General features: G+C 39.8%; 1 protein-coding gene across 1 annotated transcript in view; it reads left to right on the top strand.

The window, feature by feature from the left end:
- LOC139731105 (uncharacterized) overlaps nt 1-20,246 on the top strand; it is a 159,613-nt gene that overhangs the window by 125,174 nt on the left and 14,193 nt on the right. The window contains exons 49-60 of the mRNA XM_071641985.1: nt 552-649; nt 3,951-4,149; nt 7,752-8,204; nt 9,405-9,751; nt 9,833-10,493; nt 14,683-14,823; nt 15,250-15,423; nt 16,721-16,741; nt 17,201-17,370; nt 18,036-18,255; nt 18,954-19,108; nt 19,929-20,007. Coding sequence (XP_071498086.1) covers nt 552-649; nt 3,951-4,149; nt 7,752-8,204; nt 9,405-9,751; nt 9,833-10,493; nt 14,683-14,823; nt 15,250-15,423; nt 16,721-16,741; nt 17,201-17,370; nt 18,036-18,255; nt 18,954-19,108; nt 19,929-20,007 — 2,718 coding nt within the window. The remainder of the gene's footprint in view (nt 1-551; nt 650-3,950; nt 4,150-7,751; nt 8,205-9,404; nt 9,752-9,832; nt 10,494-14,682; nt 14,824-15,249; nt 15,424-16,720; nt 16,742-17,200; nt 17,371-18,035; nt 18,256-18,953; nt 19,109-19,928; nt 20,008-20,246) is intronic.

Raw genomic sequence — 20,246 nt, forward strand, 5'->3', positions numbered from 1 at the left:
AGATTATGTGACTGTGCATTCAATCATTGTCAGTTTCAAACAAGATTGAATGCATACCTTGTACTGTTATACTTACAAGTACATTGTAGATATCTTTATTTCAATTTATTTCATATAAATGGCTTTATGATATGATACATGCTGACAGGTTGTATTTGTATAATTGAAGTAAAGGTGCATTGTACGTACAAGAACGCTTATTCTGCAGAAGTAACAGTTGCATAGGCAAACTTTAGCCCAAACTGAGGTGAGCTTTCAATCTGAATTATGATATACATGTATATGGACCAAAAACATCTGCTAGTCAAACATTGCCAAAGTTGAAGCTTTTTTTGTTCACTTTTAAAATATCCAGTATACACTGACTTGACATTATGTAAATGCAGACTTGATTTTTGTAGCATGCTTTTATGAAATGATCATGTTGTGCAAGTGTTGCAGGACATTGTTCAATGTAACAAGGTAACATGTAGGGTTCCTGTTGGTACTTGTATACCCCACTTCAAAATTGTTGAATATGTACAATATTTCCATGGCAACACGATCAGAAGAGATCGATATCGACCTGGAGGATCCCGAGACGGAGAAGGCTGCCCTCGCGATACAGAAGCAGTTTAAGAAGTTTAAAAAGAAGAAGAAGAAAGGTATAGTGTGTAGAACACAGAGTGCTGGTTTGGTAGTGTCACTTCTCTGACAGTGTGTTTTGCTAACATTTCCTGCATCAAAATTTGAGTACTGTATTAGCATACTTAGGTGAATTTTACATGAGTAATACGTCGATTGTTTGATTGTTTACCTTGTCCTGTGCCTGCTACTGTTACCTTAAAACAAAATATTGCATAGAGACATTAGACTTATAGCTACAGTTGGTCTCTCAATATCAAGTATACGGGTTTATACCTTTCTTGTTTTGTGAATACACATCTAGAGCTTGTTTTCTTTTGTTTGTTGTGCCCATCTAATACCCAAAGTTTCCTTCCACTTTGTTGTGTTTGCAACCCAGACATCTTTACATTATTTAGACATGTCAAGAGTTTGCTCAATCAAGTATTAAAAGTACAATGTAAATAATCCTCCCAGTACAACGCTGCCTGGAGTGAAAACTACTAGAAGGTCAACTACAGTAATTGCAGCAGCAGCTTTTGGCGTATACATATACTGTCAGTGCCTTCCAAAATCACATTTCACTTTTGCAGTTTCTGTGTCTGAATGTTTCCAACTTGATTGTTGTTGTTTTGTTTGTTTCATGTTGATGTACTTGTACATACATATATGTACATGTAAGAAATTTGAGAAAATATCCAACTTTGTATTTGTCCAACATACAAGTAAGTGCAAATAGAAACTCATGAATGAAAAATGTGTCCAATTTGAGTTGTGGTTTTTTTCTACTACCTAGCATGAAAATCAGATATTGCAGAAAAATATCCAACATTGTATTTTGCCCACATACAGTGTACAGGTAAGTGCAAACTCAGGAAGCCATGAGTGAAGTGGCAGTGATGTTGAAGATACTGTATCTTATACAAGTACATACTTTATAGTCACATATAATTCACCGGTAAACAATTTATTTTCTCATGAGTGAATAGAATCCTTTTTGGCGCTCAATTGAGTGAGTGAAATATTTGTTTCACAGTGCAATTCTTAGTGTTCTGTCAAATATATTTGTATTGCAGTTGTTTCGAGTTCCCAATCATTTCATAATTTCCCATTTTGTAATAATATATTGTGCATGTGTGTCTCACCATTTACTATCTTGTTTGTCTACTGCCCCCCCCCCCCCGCCATGTTTGAAGTGCATAAATTTGAGTTTCAAGAAGTCATATGTCATTTAAATGTGTACAACTTATGTAATGCTATCTAAAAGACACAGTACTTGCCTAAGTCTGAAAATATATGTGCATATTGTATTATTATTATTATTATTTATTTATTTATTTATTCGTTATTTCTTTATAATTGTTATTATTCATTTTTTTTAATGAAGACCAGATTTCAGGATGTGTAGGAGATGTGCTTACATGGTGCTTACATGTAGCTTACACTTTACATTGAAAGAATGCAGTGTGAGTCAATAGAGCGCTTGAGAAGAACTAACTTGGAGTGAAGTGAGATTGTTTAAGTGTCTACCCAGAAAGGCAAATGACGTCGTGAAGACCTGTGTTTGTCACATGCACACGTTATCAAGCGAAATTAATATTCCTTCAAATTTCAGACCGAGCAATGTACAAACGTAGGTGTACACACCTACAAACTTGTAATGAAAATCATAAAATGTGATGATCATAAATTTGCATTTTACAGACGATACTTCTCATATTTAATAGGCCCATGTTTATTTCGTAGAAAGCGAAGGACAATTAGTTGTTGGTACAAAACTTGTATATTGCATTTAAAAGTCTAGACAAAGTGCTAGTGTACATGTACTTCTGTACATTGTATCACAACTAATGTACACAATGCAGTGTGATGGGTACTGTACCATTAATCAATGATATGTGTCATAGTGCCTGTCATTTTTCTGCCTGTGGCCCTCCTCCATTTTGTTTTGATTTCTGTTCGATAGCTTCATCATATTTATTCTCTACAGTGCATCCTTGGTATAAATTTGGCCATTATTTGTAGTATGTTCAGTATGTGTCATAAGCATGAAGTACATATTATTATACAATCTTGTGTCTGATTTACACTTCTCTTGAACCATATCGTCTTGTAGAAATAGCGACTATTTCGCATACAACTTGTTCCAGATCTTTGTTTTTGGCAGGTACATGAAAAATATATACATGTATCCATTATTGTGAGAGTCAGCTGTTTCTTGCATTTTTACCCCCCCCCCCCCCCACCATCTACTGTATATGTACTGCAATGTACAGCCGTGTAGCTTTGTCCTCCAAGTTTACATACGTACACATACTTAAATTATATCTTGCATCAGTAGTACTTACACTTTGTAGTAACCATCAGTGTTAAAAGTTGTAATGTCAACTCTTTTACAGATCAGTTCTACTGTACTTTGTATTGAGCCTACAAAGTGACCAAAATAGACTGAGTGTGCCTTCAGTGTATACAGTGTACAACTGTACATGTAGTCTGTAGCTATTGTGAAAAGTACATGCCTGTGTGTGGGGGAAACATAGAACACTAGCATTTTATGTACCGAATGCAGACAAAGTATGGAATCACAGAAAGTGAGGCAATAATTTACTGTTAGGTATTTAGTAAACTTGAGAGTACAACCTTGTATATACAGAGTACATTTATACATGTATGTGAAAATATGAATGCATGAAACATTAAACTTAAGATATAGAGTACCTGGCATGTAAATATTGGTACATTTTGATTGATCAAAATTCGGAATACATAATGTACATGTATGTGTCAAGTAGGAATGCATTAATATGGCTTTCATTGTTTGCATCATTTCATGTGATGAACATGTTTTGTTTTTTTTAGACTAACCTCTTACTCTGCTTGTTTTACAACTTCACAACTCAGGAAGTACAAGTGTACAAGGTGTACACGTACAATGTACAATTTGTACAACTGTACATGTAGGTCCAGTTTGGAGGGATTACTGAATGCTAGCTGACAAAAAGTTGCAGCAATTGAAGCCACATTGTAAATGTCTGAGCACATAAAGGGCTAATGATTTTCAAAAGTCACAGATACATTCCTGTACATGAAATCTGTGAGTCCCAACAGACAGACAAGAGAGTTTAATCATTCTGTATCATGTCACAGTAGCTTTGGTTTCCATGGTGATATACCAGCTGCAAAGCCTGCTTGTTGTGACACAGAAATTACCCATACCTATCTTTCTCCCCACAGATGAGAAGGAGAAATCACCGGAAGACGACTCTAAGAAGGAGGAAGATGGCGGCGATAATTCTAAATCCAAGAAGACCAAGTCCCGCAAGGACTCCAAGGACAAGTCTGGCGAGAAGTCCAAGAAGAAGAAGAAAAAGAAGGATGAGGAGGACCAGGACCAGGACCAAGACCAAGACCAGTTCAAGGAGATTGGCCCGGATGAGACCAGCCTGGAGGTGACCGGTCTGAAAGCGGGTCGTCTCTACGAGGTCACCATTTTCACGCTGGCTGGTCCAGAGAGGAGTGCGCCCTCTACAGTTGATGCCCAAACATGTAAGTTTCCAGTCTTGCCTAGAAATCCTCATACAATGTATCTCACTATTAATGAAGGGTAAAATGAGGACTACATCCCATAACCTTACTAATAGAGAAAGCAACGTAAATGTTGCATACACTCAACTTATGCATTTGTAGTATGTGCATTGTATAACCGGGAGCTGTTTTTCAAGTACCAGGGTAAACAATAAATACTTTTAGCATTATGTACAGTATGTCATGAAATATACTCAGATGGTGTTCTTGTCACCACAAGTTTTCATACCCTTAAACTCTGCTGTGTCTTATACAATTAAGTCTTTCAATTGGCTGTGATATACAGTGTAAAATATTGTACTTACTGCATAAACTTACACTAAGTATCAACATCTAATTAATGTGTACATACCACAGTCATGAATAAGAATCACTTAAAAAAAAACAAGAGAAATAATGACTCTCACTTAAAGCTCAGACACATTATGATAGTTTTTGCAGTAGACACTTTAGTACGTATGAGCATCGAGAATTAAAGGTTTGTTAGACAAGCACTGTACTAGGGCTTCCTGTAGCCCAGTCAGTGGAGCACCCGTCCAGCGGCAATCCAGAGGTCTTTATAGGTTTGAATCCCAATGGAATCCCCTTTTCTTTGCTCACTTTTTCACTAATTGTATTTTGTAGTGGAGCAATTCTAAAGTGCAAGCTGTAGATTCAGGCCTTTCTATGTCTGGGAGAGACAAGTCAATTTTTGTGTCCATACCCTTCCCAAGCTCCCCCGAAGCAGACCATGGACAGGGACAAAGCTGCGACAAAGATCCAGGTCAAATACCGCCATCGCTTGGCGAAGAAGGACCAGGCGGCTAGGACTATCCAAAAGAACTACAAAAAGTTCAGGACCAAAAAGAAGAAGACAGGTTGGGCATCATTACATAACATGCACGGATGCTGTTCCTGTAGTCTTTATGTTTTGACACCACTCTCATCCAAAGTGTGATAGCAATGATGTTTTTTGCTCTCTGAAATTAACAACTCATTTGTAGATTTTGTGTTCATATAACCAACATCACTGGCATCATTAGTCTGTACATACATATGTGTATAGTGTTGTTCTCATTCCCTTTTTCTTTTTTTTAAGATCTTTTTCCAAATATGTTTGTTTTGAAAGATATATATTGATGAATAATTTTTGCACTCAATACAGTTTTTGAAGAGACTGGTGTGAGGTGTGCAGTACACATTGGTTTGCTGAATACCAAAGCATTTATACTATGTACTATCGTGTTGTGCACACATATTGCTTGAATGTGCCATGACCTCTCTTACACGATGTTCAGTGCACAATTAAGACTCATATTGACGCTGCTCCTCATGTATACAATATGCTTCGCACACTGTGTATGCATGGGGCTTGATACTATTCTTTTTTCCCTCTCTGCTGCCCCATTTGGGACACAGATATCTTAAAATCTTAAATTTTGGTGGCCCAAAACAAAAACAAACGTAACGGTACATTTGCAATTTTAGTCGCCCAATCAGGCCACCAAAAGATCTAGCCCTTTTCGAAATTTGGAGGCTCAACATCATACCATGTATTTTAGAAGCTCCGGGCCACAGGGCCACTGGGCCACCATACTACTGCTACTGGTGAGCCCTGTATGCAATGTGTAAACATCACAGATTCAAACAGTTTTCTCATATATATTCCAAGTATGGTCTCTACAATTGAAATCCATTATTTTTAGCGTTGATATATATCTTCAAATTGCCGCCACCTCACTTATGATTTTTGTGTGTCGTTCAAATGCTAACCATGATTGTATCATGAAAGATGTACACATGTAATGGTATGTCTTCATCAAGTACACTATCTTTGTTTTGGAAATCCTGGAAATATCTTGCTTTCACTTAAACATTCATGTATCAATCTACTACTTGTTTTTTATATTTATTTGTTGTTTGTTTATGCTTCTATCAGTAGCATGTACATTTGTATTTTGTTCTCTGAAAGTGACTGCATTGTTGAGCAGTCATCACAAATTGGATACTACAATGTTATCGTCAGTGTTTGATGCACAGTTTTAGAGTGAATGTGTAGCACATCCATGCCCATTTGGTTGTATTAATAGCCATTGAATGTTTCCATTAATATGACTTGTACACAGAAAAATAATTACTTGTGGTATATTATACATTTCTCTCCATGTTTGTGTATTCATATTGTCAGTACTTGTGTATGTATTCATTCAAAGATTAGTATCCAAAAATTATGTCTAACATGAATAGAATTGTGACGATTGTTGTGTGTCAATGGATACAAAATGTCCATGCTCATCACTTCATGTACAGTACTGTAACTTCAATGCTTGACATTTGTTTACCCTTTTTGTTTTGTTTTGCTTTTTACAGCTGGGCCTGTTGTATTTTACTACAGTGAAATAAGATCCCAGTGACAAATTTATCTCATAATCATTTACCTCGTCTACTATGGTGTTACTCGTGCACTACAAGCCTTTTACCCTCTAAAAGGTTCAGGGGAACACTTTTATTCTTTTATAGAGACAGTCAATTGAGGCAACATCTCGTTTTACTCATTTATTTTAATTATTATTATCATTTTTTTGTACAGAAGCCAGAATTAATTACTGTAACCAAAGGAATTAATGGGAGTTATTCTTCTCAAAGATTTGAATCAAGGTTCAAAGACTGGACAATATCCTGTGTCAAATTTCTTGATGGTCTGTTGCATCCATGCTGAATATATGGCAGAATATTCTCTGTATGTTTTGTGTTGTATTTGTCAGTGCATGCCCTTTAGCATTGTGACATGTTAATGACTTACTTCAGATTTGCAGAGATCGGAAACATATCTTCATTGCCTGTTTTCATTAATTTTGATTTTCTTCTCCTTTTTTTAATAACTTTTCATACAGGCTGGCATGAATGGTTACATCACGCATGTTCAATGTGACATTTCATCTCATCATTGCATCTTTTGTGATTTTCAGTTTCCCTTCTACATGTTGTAGTTTTGTCTTGGATCACACAAGAAGACCAACACGTGTACAGTGGCTACAGGATTCTATCATCTGCATGTACATGTACACTCTGTAGTCTTTCTTGTTATTTGCATACATATAAGTTGTACACATGTATAATGCACTTATGGATGTTTCTTTCTCTGAATGATCAAGCCATGTTATATTCTGTTCTACCATACTGGTGACTACCTGTGACGGAATGCCTGGAGTTGTCTGATGTGATTTGTTTGCTGTTCATCTTTCATTTTAGGCAAGATGTAGCACTTTTCAGCACAAGTTACATGGATTATATTTATGTTCATAAAGTTTGTCCCTCGTTTTTGTTTGTTTGTTTGTTTTTTATTTTATCATGACAGGTACATTGTACATCTATATTGTACAACTACAATGAAACAACTTTAATATTGTGCTACATGTGTATGATCAGTTTGTATTGAAGCTAATCCAAGAGTAAGTACATCTGTATGTGGTACGGTAGCTAATGAATAGTACATTAACATAGTACATGTATTTCAAGTCCTGTCATGAATATTCATGAATAGTCAGCTCTTTATAACCTGCCGATATATACTAACAATGCAGTGCCTAATCCAGCCGAGGATCTTAAGATGGTGCCTTCCCATGATGCCGTGCAGCTGTCATGGCAGCACCCCGACGGACCGAGGACCGGCTACCGCATCAAGCTGTCCAAGGTGGTGGTGGCGGAGGGGGAACCCTCGGAGGAGAAATCCCCGGAGGAGGGATCCCCAGAGGGGACCTCCCAGGAGGGGAAATCCCAAGAAGGGGCGTCCCCACCAGAAGGGGTATCCCCACCAGAGGGGGAATCCCCACCAGAGGGGGAATCCCCACCAGAGGGGGAATCCCCACCAGAGGAGGCCGACAACGGGGAGGAGAGAGTGGTTGATGCCGACACGACTGGTGTCACTTTCTCCGGGCTCGAGTTGGACGTGGAGTACAAGGCCACCGTTGTGACTCTGAATGGGCCGAGCGAGAGTGAAGGGGTCACCGTTCAGGAACGGACCACAACGTTGGAGTGTAAGCAGTACCAAAGATGAAATGTAGACAAGTTTCACAGACATGTCCAAACTTTTGGCTGTCTTTATGGTTCTAAACTGGTTAGAAAAGTTGACATGGAGGTTGAAATCTATTTTACTGTAGTGTGGCTTTGTCTTTCTCTCGATCATAAACTTATGGTGGAAATTACTTCTCAGTTATTGGGTAAAAAACAAATAAAGACCCCTGCTGAAAAAAAGGAAGGAAATCCCTTACCTCAGAAGGATTTTGCTATCTGTGCTTTCAAGACACTGTGGAGTACATTGTATGTACAAGATACGTAGGTCCAACAATATGTGATCTAAGGCTGCTTCCTGACTTCTAACTCATTACTTTTTTTTTAGATACTGTATAGGCAGCATTATAAAATGGTGTGAATGCATGAGAATATAATGTAAGCAATTTTACGAGCTTGGCACTTTCTTGTGGCATACATGTATATTAACCTACTACATATTTGCATAGCGTCTGTGGTAATTTTGATGTGTCTTCTGTACAATTTGTACCTGTTGCAATAGCCGCATTCACACGTACAAAATAGCAGGATGACGATCGCGCTCCAAATCTCGAGATTTTTTGCAACCCTTCAGATGCTCCAAATTAGTGGGTTAGTGATCGCACTCGGAATCTCAAGTTTTTTTGCAACCGTTCACACGTACAGGGAAATGACCCGCTAATTGCCGATCGAGATAACAGCCAAACCTGCAAACTGGGTCACACAGCGCGCTTCTCTTTGCCCATTGTTTTTTTGAGCGTCATAAGTGATGTGGTTCCCGCGCTGTTGTGGTGCGCCAAGAGGTAAAGGACCTCTTCGCAGAGGCCTCTCTGTTGTGATATGCGCATTGAATGATGGGATATAAAAACTCTAAACCCGATCGTGCACACGTTCCGGCAGGGCAAATTAGCACGCTTATTCAGAAGTACAGTGTAAGAGCAAGATTTCTTGGGTTTAACGTCGCGCTGCTGATCGCGCTAATTTTCGGGTTTTTGTGTCGACGCGTGCAAAAATCTTGAGATTGCGATCGCGATGCAAATCTTGAGATTTGTATCCCGCTAATTGGTGTACGTGTGAATCCCCCTAATGTGTACTTAATACAAAAAAAGCAAATATTGTCACTTTTCCTTCATACACTTTGCAGTTTACATTGTGATTGCTTTGTTTGACATCTCTCCATGTTTCAGGCCCCAAGCCGGTCATCGACCTTAGCGCAGCAGCGACTGCCGAGTCCCTCACCATCACATGGACCAAGCCCGAGGGCGCCGTAACCGGCTACAAGGTGATGTGTAGACCAAACAAGCCGCATACCGACGAGGCATCACCTGACCCAGGAGGGAAGTCAGCTGACAAGTCACAAGACCAGTCTGGTGATTCAAACCCAGAGAACGAAACGGGGGAGAGCGACCTGACGGAGGGAGAGGAAGAAGGGAAGAAGACTGAGGCAGGTGAGAAGAGCGGCGAGGGGAAGGAGTCAGGTGATTCAAAGGGTGATGCATCAGGTGACCAGGCTGACAAGTCACATGACCAGCAGGCTGACAACAAAGCTGAAGAGGGAGGTAACAAGGACGAATCGCCCGAGAGTGGAAATAATGCGGAGAGTGATCAGACTGAGAAGACGGATGACCCTGAGAAGGACAAGTCGGATGACAAATCATCTGATCAGTCACCTGATCAAGCCGAGAAGTCACCTGACCAAGCTGAGAAGTCGGATGACCTCGAGAAGGACAAGCCAGATGACAAAGCACCTGACCAGGGGGAGGCAGCTGATCAGTCACATGATCAAGCCGAGAAGTCAGATGACAAGTCACCTGACAAGGAGGATGAGAAGGAGAAAGATGACAAACCAGAGAATGCTTCCAAGGAGGAGGGGAAAGAGGGCGAAGGCCCGGATGCCTCTTCGCACGAGAATGAGAACAAGTCAGGTGATCAGCAGAAAGAGTCAGGTGACGCGGCAGGAGAAGATGAAAAGAGTGGGGCGGATGATGGGAATAAAGACTCTGGCAAGGAGAATGAAGATGACACAGAAGCAAAGGCAGAAACGGATTCGAAGGATCAGTCTAACGCCGACGCAGACAAATCCACAGCAGATGAGAAAGGTCAGGGCTCAGATATCGAGGACGAGGAGGAGATCAGGATCGTCGACGGGGACAGGACCAGTCTGACCATCTCGGGCCTGCGGCCAAAGACCGGCTACACCGTGACAGTGGTCACCCTGAACGGTCAGCTGGAGAGTGAAGCGGCCAGTGTGGAGGCGGAAACAGAGGAACCGGAGAGTGAGTTGTGCATCGGGTTGCATGCAGAGTTATTGAAGCCTGTCGTTCTCTGCCTGATCTCTCCATTTTGAAGTCATCAGTCTGTCGTATTGCATCATTAGCCTTGTGTGTGTGTCAGAGATTCCATGCATTCTTTCTGTGTGTTCATTTCCAGTGCATTTCTAATATTGGAACCCAACACGGGTGGACTTCTAACTCGAAAAAATGATAACCAAACTCATTCATGTAACTATGTGCTCCCAATGTGATTGATGAATTTGGAATATTGCTACAGGTACAGTTGTACATTGTATGTACATGTACATGTAAGTTGCATACACTTGACCCCTCCCCCCCCCCAAAAAAAAAAAAAAAAGACTCAGAAAAAATGTAAAACAATATGCAGAAAAAATACTGTAATGCAATGTTATGCAAACATTCCCCCTCATTATTATGCGTATTGTGTTTTAAGTGAAATTTTATGTGAAAGTTCATGTTTCTGATACAACCTGTAGACAGACTCAAAGTGAGCATGTGATTGTCGTTCCTGCATTTAGTTGTACATGTAGATGCACTGGAAATGGACACACATGTGTATCTTTGGCTACATTGGTGACTATGTTTCATTTTCCATGGTATGCCTTTCCTGCAAATTACAATGCGAGTACAGTAGAATAGATCATTCAGTCTGGTGTGCTTGCTGTATATTGTGGTAGAGGGGATGTTTTCTCAGTGAAGGTTGACTTTGTGTTGGAACAAAATACACTGTAATTGAAAATTTCATAGAACTCCAATTTGCATATTCCAACGAAAAGTACATTGCTATTATTACCCCACAAGTTTTACAGAAAAGATGAAACAAGAACAAAAGCAAAAGTGCCACTCTAGGATTTACTTTAATGATGCACTCACAAACCTTTTATGACAACTGTTCAAATCTGTTGAAATGTAACTTTTTTATGGGTAAAATGCATGCTGTTCGTCTGTAGTTTTTTATGCCTCCGCCACAAAGTGGTGGAGGCATAAATGAGGCATAAAATGCATTATGTTTTCGGGTTGTCCGTCCGTCCGTCCGTCCGTCCGTCCGTCTTTCCGTCCGTCCGTCCGTCCGTCCGTCCTTCCGTCCGTCCGTCCGTCCTTCCGTCCGTCCGTAATGAATTTTGTGGACAGGGTAACTACCAAAACCTTTTGAGGTATCCTAATGAAACTTGGCATGTATGTGTATTAGGGGGTGAAGTTGTGCCTATCAACTTTTGGGTGCACATGCTCAAGGTCAAAGGTCAAAAGGTCAAGGTCAAATGCTTAAAATTTTACTATTTCCCCCATATCTATGCAATGCCTGAAGATATTTTCTGGAAACTTAGTGTATACATGTACTACCCAATTAAGATTCTCTGGTGAAAGTTTGGGGTCATGAGGTCAAAAGGTCAAAGGTCAAAAGGTCAAATAAAATGTTAAATTTTCACTTTTTTCTCTGTATCTTGGAAATTGTTCAAGGTATCTTCATGGAACATAGTATATATATGCATCTACTGACTGGCAGTGGTTATCTAGGGAATTTAGGGTTCATGGGGTCAAAGGTCAGGGGTCAAAGGTCAAGGGCAATACTTCAAAATTTTACTATTTTCCTTATGTTTATGCAATGCCAGCAGGACTTTTTTTTTTAACTTGATGTATGCATGTATAACCCAATAGAGATTCTCTGGGATTTTTTTTTGCCAAGAAGGTCAAAGGTCAAAAGGTCAAAGATCAAGTGAAAGTGCTGAACTTAATTCTTTCTCCATATCTCGGAAGTGGCTCAAGTTATCTTGAAACTTAGAACATGCTGAATTTATGTATGTTCTGCCTGACAGTGATTCTCTTATAAATCAAAGGCCAGATGAAAATGATAACAATTTACTGTTCAATACAGAAATTGCGCTTTTTCTCCATACCTTGAAAATTACTCAGTGCATAAACTTATGAAATGGTCAAAGTCAAGTTAAAGTTCTTAAATCCCCAAATACATGCTCTCCTATTCATCCAATTAAACCTAGGTCAAGGAAGGTGAGCATTCAACACATTTGTGACAAACATGTCATTTTAATATTTTGCCAATTTTGTGAAAATGTAATCACACATTGTCCACATGTACTATAGACCTATTAGGAGAATCATGCATTATGGCGGAGGCATACCAGTCGCCATAGCGACATTTCTAGTTAAGTCTTGACATTGAGTTGAAGTAATGTACAAATGTAGCTCAAAACGGCACAACTCGTTTCTTACTGCTTTTGGCAGTATCTATGCTTACTGTAAAGTCTATGCTTCTGTGATACCCCTATTCCACAGAGATTTTCTCTCATCGGTCACTCATCGGAAGCTACACATCTGTACTTGTAAGTTTATCGCTTCCGGCCACCCACTGAAGTGTACCGGATGGCAGTCCGATGAATCTGACTTGTGTTGGTTGACTATCGGGTGTGTGTCAGTGTCAGACATGTCGGGCGGTGATCCGATGAGGCAAGATCGTCCGATGAGGATGGCGCGCGACATGTCTGACACTCACCTGATAGTCGACCAATCAAGTTGGATTCATCCGACTGCGATCCTACATTGTATACACTTGGGTGGGTGGTCAGAAGCAACAAACTTTCCTTCCGCTGAGTAACTGATGAGAAAGAATCTCTGTGGAATGGGGGTATACCTGTAACACTGTATGGGAATAAATCATATCGTAGGGGGTGACTCCTGAAAGGAAGAGACACTTTGTACATCATATTAAGTATGCATGTGTTTTGTCAAACACTTGTTCACCATCTCTCCATCTCTTTTTCTCTCTCATACCTTTGACTTTGCAGGTGGTCAATTTCTTTCATTATCTTTTCAGTGATTTCTCATAATCTTTTCAGATCCTAGTTTTTCATTTTAGATGCATGATGCCAGTTACTTCTCGTCTTTGTCTGTTTAACTCAAGTCTTCTCTGCAATGGTTTCCATGGAAACGATTTGCTGAAACTCATTGACGTCATATTTTCCATTCCCTCTCACTTCATAGAAGTCAAGAATTTGATCATTCAACATCTTGTATTTTTCTATGATCCACCAACTCTAGTACAGAATATCTAATGCATCTTCCGACTGTGCTGTCTGTTTTTCCACTTTTTATTCCTCTAAATCTTCCAGGTTTACCTCATGTCATTATGATATCTGAAATATCTTCAATACTTTGTTGTAACATTTTCAGCTGTTTCACCTTCTTCAATTTGCCATACTATGTTAGCAAGCATTCTCTCCTCTTGTCACTTCATTACCACTGATGATTTGATATTTAGAACTGTTTGATGTGTATGAACTACTATCACTAGTATTATCATTCTTTTATCTGCACTGCATCATTGTTGTTTGTTTGTATGTGTTTGGTGGTTCGTTCGCTACACGGTAATTATTTACAACAACAATTGTTGACACGTTGTCTGCTGTTGTGACATTTCATTCATATTTTTGTCAATTGTTTTGAATAAGGATAACCTTTTTTTCATCAAGGTATCGCATTTTGTTTTAGTTAAAGGCCATTTTAATTCTTTCATCACATACATACATTTTAAATGTTGCAAACACACACACACAAAGTATTTAATGAATTTGCTTGTCTCTTTTTGGTGTGTCAATAAATATGTCGTACAACTGCATGTGGTGCTATTTTAGTGTCTACTGTACATTGCAGTTCAGGAAAATTTATTATTGCTCTAAGTTTGATAACACATTAGTCATGCTATTGTGCTATTTGAAAACCAAAGTCTGATAGACTTACATCATGTTTGAAAGTTTAAGGAAATGACTTCATTCAGTCATCCTAGTTTGTGTAGTGTGGGAGGTGTATTTTTCATGGGATACCCCCCCCCCCCAAATACATACATTATGAGGCATTGCTCATGAAAGAGATGATTACAGGCACAGTGCATGTGAATACCGGTACAGTAATATGGATTGAATGTAAAACATCATCATTCCTTGACAGCTGACATTAAAAAAGGGAAAAATTACGAAGAAATGTGAAAAGAAAGACACAAATCAGAAAATGCAAACTGTATTTTATGGTCAATAAATGACAGACTTGTGCAATATATCTTGTGAGAGAGCCTCCCATCACGAAATAGATGTACGTGTAATAATTGACGATAGGGAAATTGAAATCACATAAATGTGACCTTTGACCTTTGACCCATCAGGCCCCAACCCTGTGGTAGAGGCCAAGCTGGAGTGTGAGGCGACGACCATCACAGCAACCTGGGAGACTCCAGAGAGCAAGGTGACTGGCTACAGGATCACATGTCAGCTGAAGCAGGGTGAAGAGGACCAGGAGGTCAAAGGTCAGGACTTGAATATAATTACATATGCTGTACATGGGCATGTACTGTTTCTGCTCTGCTGTTTGTTTGTTTGTTTTTTTTTGGGGGGGGGAGGGGGGCTGGGAAAGAAACTACATGTACAAATGTACATGTACTGTACACGCTCATGATGTTGAATTAAACTGTGTTGAGGTTATATTTTAATTTCTCTTTTGCCTATGGGGTTCTAAAAGAAGTAATTTGAAACATTCCTGTGCTGTGTGTTTTTCTGTTAAATTTTTGTTTTTTGACAGAAAAAAAAAACATCTGAAGACAAGGTGTTAATGAAAAAGATAACATTTCAATTTTCTGCTTGCTCAATAATTCATAGAAAGTTTGGAAAGCTCTGTTTGATTGATTTTGTCATTGTTTATAATAGTTTTGTAATATCTTTACCTGATTCCACAGACAAGGACCAAACAGGTGAGTCGGCCGATCAGCCAGTGGCTACCAAAGAAGTGAAGGCCGACATCCTCAAGGCAAAGTTCTTTGACCTGCAGCCAGAGAAGGACTATGTGGTCAAGATCTGGTCATTGCTGGACAGTGCCAAGAGTACCCCTCTGACTCTGGAGGACAAAACCAGTGAGTGATGAGAGACATCAGTCCAGACTTTAAGTGACCTGTTCCTAGTGAATACTAATTTTTCGTAGACAGTTATATTCTGTCAGTGATAGACGTACATTGTACATGTATGTAAGCCACATTATTGAAAAAGACATAAATGCACACCATCAGGGTTCCCACAGTCATGGAAAATCCTGGAAAATCCTGGAAAAATTTGTGGTCATGGAAAGTCAGGGACAAGTCAGGGAATTTGGAAAATTTGTGAAAAGTCATGGAAAAGTCATGGAATTGCATTTACCTCTTGGCTATGGCAGCTTTCCAGTTTGTCGTGTCTCGCAACTCTCATACTCTGTGATCATACTCTGCTGCTATAATTGGTGTTCATGATCTCCATTTTTCCCAGTTTTGTGACATCCCAAATTCTACATAACTCCCCGGACATATACTAATGATAATAGACGTACATTTGTACATGTTATGAGTAAGATAGTGGGTGAAACGGATGGCTGTGAGGGGAGGTGGAGGCCATCATAATGTGTCTGATTTTGGAAACTGTGACAGAAAGGAAGTCATGGAAAGCAGCAATTCAGTCGTGGAAAAGTCATGGAAAAGTCATGGAATTCTGTTTTCAAATTTCTGTGGGAACCCTGACCATGTATATGTCCAAGCTTATAACGGCACACATGAATACTGTTGCAGATACATGTACATGTAGTGTATTGGCAATTTTGGGATTCCTGTAAAGGCTGAAATTTTCCTGTGTGGAAACTCTTGCACATTTCGTGTGATATGAAACCAGCACAGAAAGACAAGTGCAAAATTGTTGTTCATATTGTAAATGTGGACCAGTCAGCTTTAATCATAGCATACAGGTGACTGTATTGTATGTACATGTACATGCTGTATGTGCTGCCAAAGCCCTACAACTGTACTTGTAAACTGCCATGACATCAATGAGCTGTTTGAGTGCTCGCTCAAACCCCGAGCATCCATGAAATCATCTAAACCCTGCTGAATGCAAAAAGTCAAATCTCGCAAAACTTTCCACTAGAAGGGTAAAAAGCTTGTTTGACGAGTAGCACAATAATGATTATGTGCCTCACACACAGGAGGAGTCTGTGTTTGAACCCTACAGTGCGACCAGCTGGAAGGGTCAGTGTTGGGTCTTGTCTTGCCATGCTCTCTTATAGACAGGTGATCTGGTTTGAATTGACTATCTCATGAGCTAAAATGTGGATTTCTATTACTGTATTTCTCATGACAATAACTTTTTTCTTGGTTTCTGTTTTGTTTCATTTTTCTTTCACAAACACAGAGCCGGATCTACGTGAAACTGGTAAGTACAAATGTAGGGCCTACATTGTACAAGTGTACATCAATACTTCATATCGTTTTCATCTATATGTACAATGTAGTAAATTTACTGAGTTCACTCTAAAGTTTGATCCTGAGTATCCAAGTACTTAGCACATGTAAAAAGAAATTGGAAATATTTTGAGATATTTAATAGCAAGGTCAAATTTATTTCAAACATATCTTCCATTGCAATGCCAGATCACATTGATCTTTTCATTCCTTTCAATTCTTAAACAGTACAAATCACTGGAAAGCATAGAGCTTGCAGCATACACTTGTACCTCATGCACCGAATATGCCCAATTACATTGTATCTGTTAGAACTTTTTTTTTTCTTCAAAAGCATACTGATTTTAGTGTATACACTGTTACTAATCTTACACATGCAAATTATTCAAGGATGTCACACCTTTATGTTTCTGTCCAATTATATTTGCAGAGGGCGAGTGGAAGGTTACCGTGGTGACCCACGAGGACTCCAAGCCTTCCCACAATGCCCTGGTGGAGATGGTTGTCTACGGGAAGGACGGAAAATCTGACCCAATCATTCTCAACAAGGACAGGAGAGAGGAAGGGTGCTTTGAGCCGGGAAAGACGGAGGAATTTGATGTGAGTGTCTTTGTTTTGATGCTCATAACTAACTACTTGTAGAGTTGTATGTAGAAATATGTACATGATCTTTTCTTTAGCGATCTTTAATGTATTTTTTGTTCATATTAATGATTCTTGCCTCTTTTTCTGTTTCTTTTTTAAAATCTGGATTTGAACTCGGGACCTCCTGATTGCTAGACAGTCATCATATCAACTAGACTTCTGTGCTTCTGACCAATAGCCAGTGATGGTGTTGATTCCTCATCTAATCCCTTATGTACATATAGTATGCTCATGATTTTAATCATGGCCATTGCTCACAGCACTGAATAATCAGTGTTTATTTACGTCCATCAATGAAAGGCTTTTTGTCAATCAGTGGCAATAAAAACAACTTGATGCAAGATTCATTAATTTGATTCAATATGCAATACCCGCTGCTATGAGGGATCAGAACCATCACTTGCTATGGGGCAGAAACTTAGTAGTCTCGTGGATATGAATAATATTACCTGTCACTGCTTGTAATATGATAATTTTGACCCTTGCTGCACTGGTTGCAGGATTGCATAATGACCAGTCATCCACCAGTATTTACAATTATATGTAGACCACTGAATACAAAGTGATTGAATGATGCGCAACACCGTCTAAATGTATGCTGTCAATTGTCATACAAAAAGATTCAAGTTGGGCTGATCGGCGACCTGTACAAGATCAGGATCGGCTACGAGGACGGTGCATCGTGGGAAGGCTGGCATCTCCAGGAGGTACGGATGGAGGACAAGCACACGAAGGAGCAGCTGGACTTCACCTTTGACCGCTGGATGGGCAGGGGTCTGGATGACATGGACCTCTACCGGGAGCTACCGGTCAAGCGAGAAGGAGAGGAACCACTGCCAGGTTGGTGGAACTGCCCCTCTTCCCTCTTCCCTATTTTTCTCCTTCCAGCTCCTTAACCTTTCTTTTGTCTGTCTTGTTTTTGTCCTGGGCACCGTTTCGTAGAAGTTGTCAGCCCTGACAAGTTGTCAGTCTCTGACAATTACCATAGTAACAGTTAGTGACCAGAGCTTCTCAGCCAGTCAAAACCAAGGATTGTTACTGAAATTGTCAGAGACTGATAACTTGTCAGGACTGAAAACTTTCATAAAAGTAATTAGTACCAGAATACAGTGTGCTTGCAGAATGAGTGTAAAATCATACAGGTGGTTCGTGCTATACAAGTTTCAGTAAATCAAATACATTTTCATACCTTAACCTATTTCAAAGTGGAATGTTTAAAGTGTATTTCCCAGAGAGTATTGCAAAATTATCAAAAGCAATAATCTCATTTCATAATAAAGTGTATTTAGAATGAATACGTCGTGCCAGTGCAGTGAATTTTAAAACATTGTACAGTTCATAATCTTTACATCATGTGTTATTTTTCATGTTTATATATTGATGTTGTACTTGTACGTCGCATAGTGTCTTCTAGCAGTAGTGCTGTACTATACACTGTATGTGTGCATCATAAAGCCTACGACGTACTTTGCTGAATGTACATTAGCTTAGGATGAGTTTTAAAATGTACAATCTTGGGTTTCTTCTCACCCACACAGTGCAAGTCTACTTCGTGTCGGTGCGCACGGGTGACCGATGGGCGGCGAACACGGACGCGGCCCTCTGGGTCGTCCTCCACGGTGAGAATGGTGACTCGGGGAAGAGAGCCCTCTATCACTCGCTGGGCAACGACACCAAGTTCCTCAGAAATCAGGTTTGGCTTCCTTCTTGCTCCCTCAATACTCGGCATTTTGGGGTACCACCAATACTCAAAGCACCACAGTAGAGCCCTGTCACAGATCCACTGTAGGATAGTGCAGTTGCATTGTCCATTCCGTGTTTGTCTGGCGTGCGTGTTCATCCACATGCCATACAATTCATTGATTTCATTCGCAGTAACTGCTCTTTTCCTCAGTATGAATCTGAATATGACAAAGAGAGTATACAGATTTTTAATTTAACTAATCTGCAGCCATTGAAGTCACATTGGTCACCACTGCGATACTGCAGTGTGTTAGTCACATGATTGTAAGCAAATTCATCCTGGTCACATACACAGTAGGAGCGCTGTTCACACATTGGTCTGGCAAGTGAGATGAAACCAACTTTGCTAACGAGCCATCGCACAATGCATCTTAAACAGGATTGGCTGGAAGACATTTGCATGTTGGCAGTACCCTAGATTGCAGTAGGGGAGAATGCATTCATATACACTGTATCATGTGTGCACACTTTACTCAACATCCTTTATTTCTTGCACAGACTTGTATAAATCAATATTTGTCTACAAATCTGAATTTGAACCTGAGCCTCCAATTTAGCAGTCATTTCCAGAGCAGTTCAGTGAGCCAGCCTCAAATATTATCGGCAGCGCACAGTGAACAGTGAAAGCAAGGTTCTGTTGAAGTTGCATCTATTGGAATGAAAATGGTTGGGAACAAAAATTGTGCACAGGCATTGTTGCTGATAATCGGATGATAAAGATTACAGAACAGTTAAATATTAGAATGTCTGTTTAATATATTTCTCCACAGCTGGACACGTTCAAGTTGGAGGCGGTGTCCCTGGGTGAACTTACCATGGTGGAGATTGGACATGACAGCAAGGGATATGGTGAGTGCGTCTTTTTAAACTCGTACCACACTTTTCTTTTCCAATCTGCATATCCATTGGCACTCTTTCCTTGCCAAAGGACAGGGACGCCCCCAAACTGTCCGCCAGTGAACAAGGATCACTCAGTCTGGGCAATTCTCCTTGTCTCACTTTTGCCTTACATACTGTAGTGTGGGACTAGGACAGAGTGCAACACATGTGTTTACTGAAATCTAGTAATGCACTCTTTGCATTTTTGC

The sequence above is a fragment of the Diadema antillarum genome, unplaced genomic scaffold (genome assembly GCF_040938485.1).
Source record: "Diadema antillarum isolate AM-2024a unplaced genomic scaffold, OU_Dant_1.0 seq00000357_RagTag, whole genome shotgun sequence".
NCBI classification, from domain to species: domain Eukaryota; kingdom Metazoa; phylum Echinodermata; class Echinoidea; order Diadematoida; family Diadematidae; genus Diadema; species Diadema antillarum.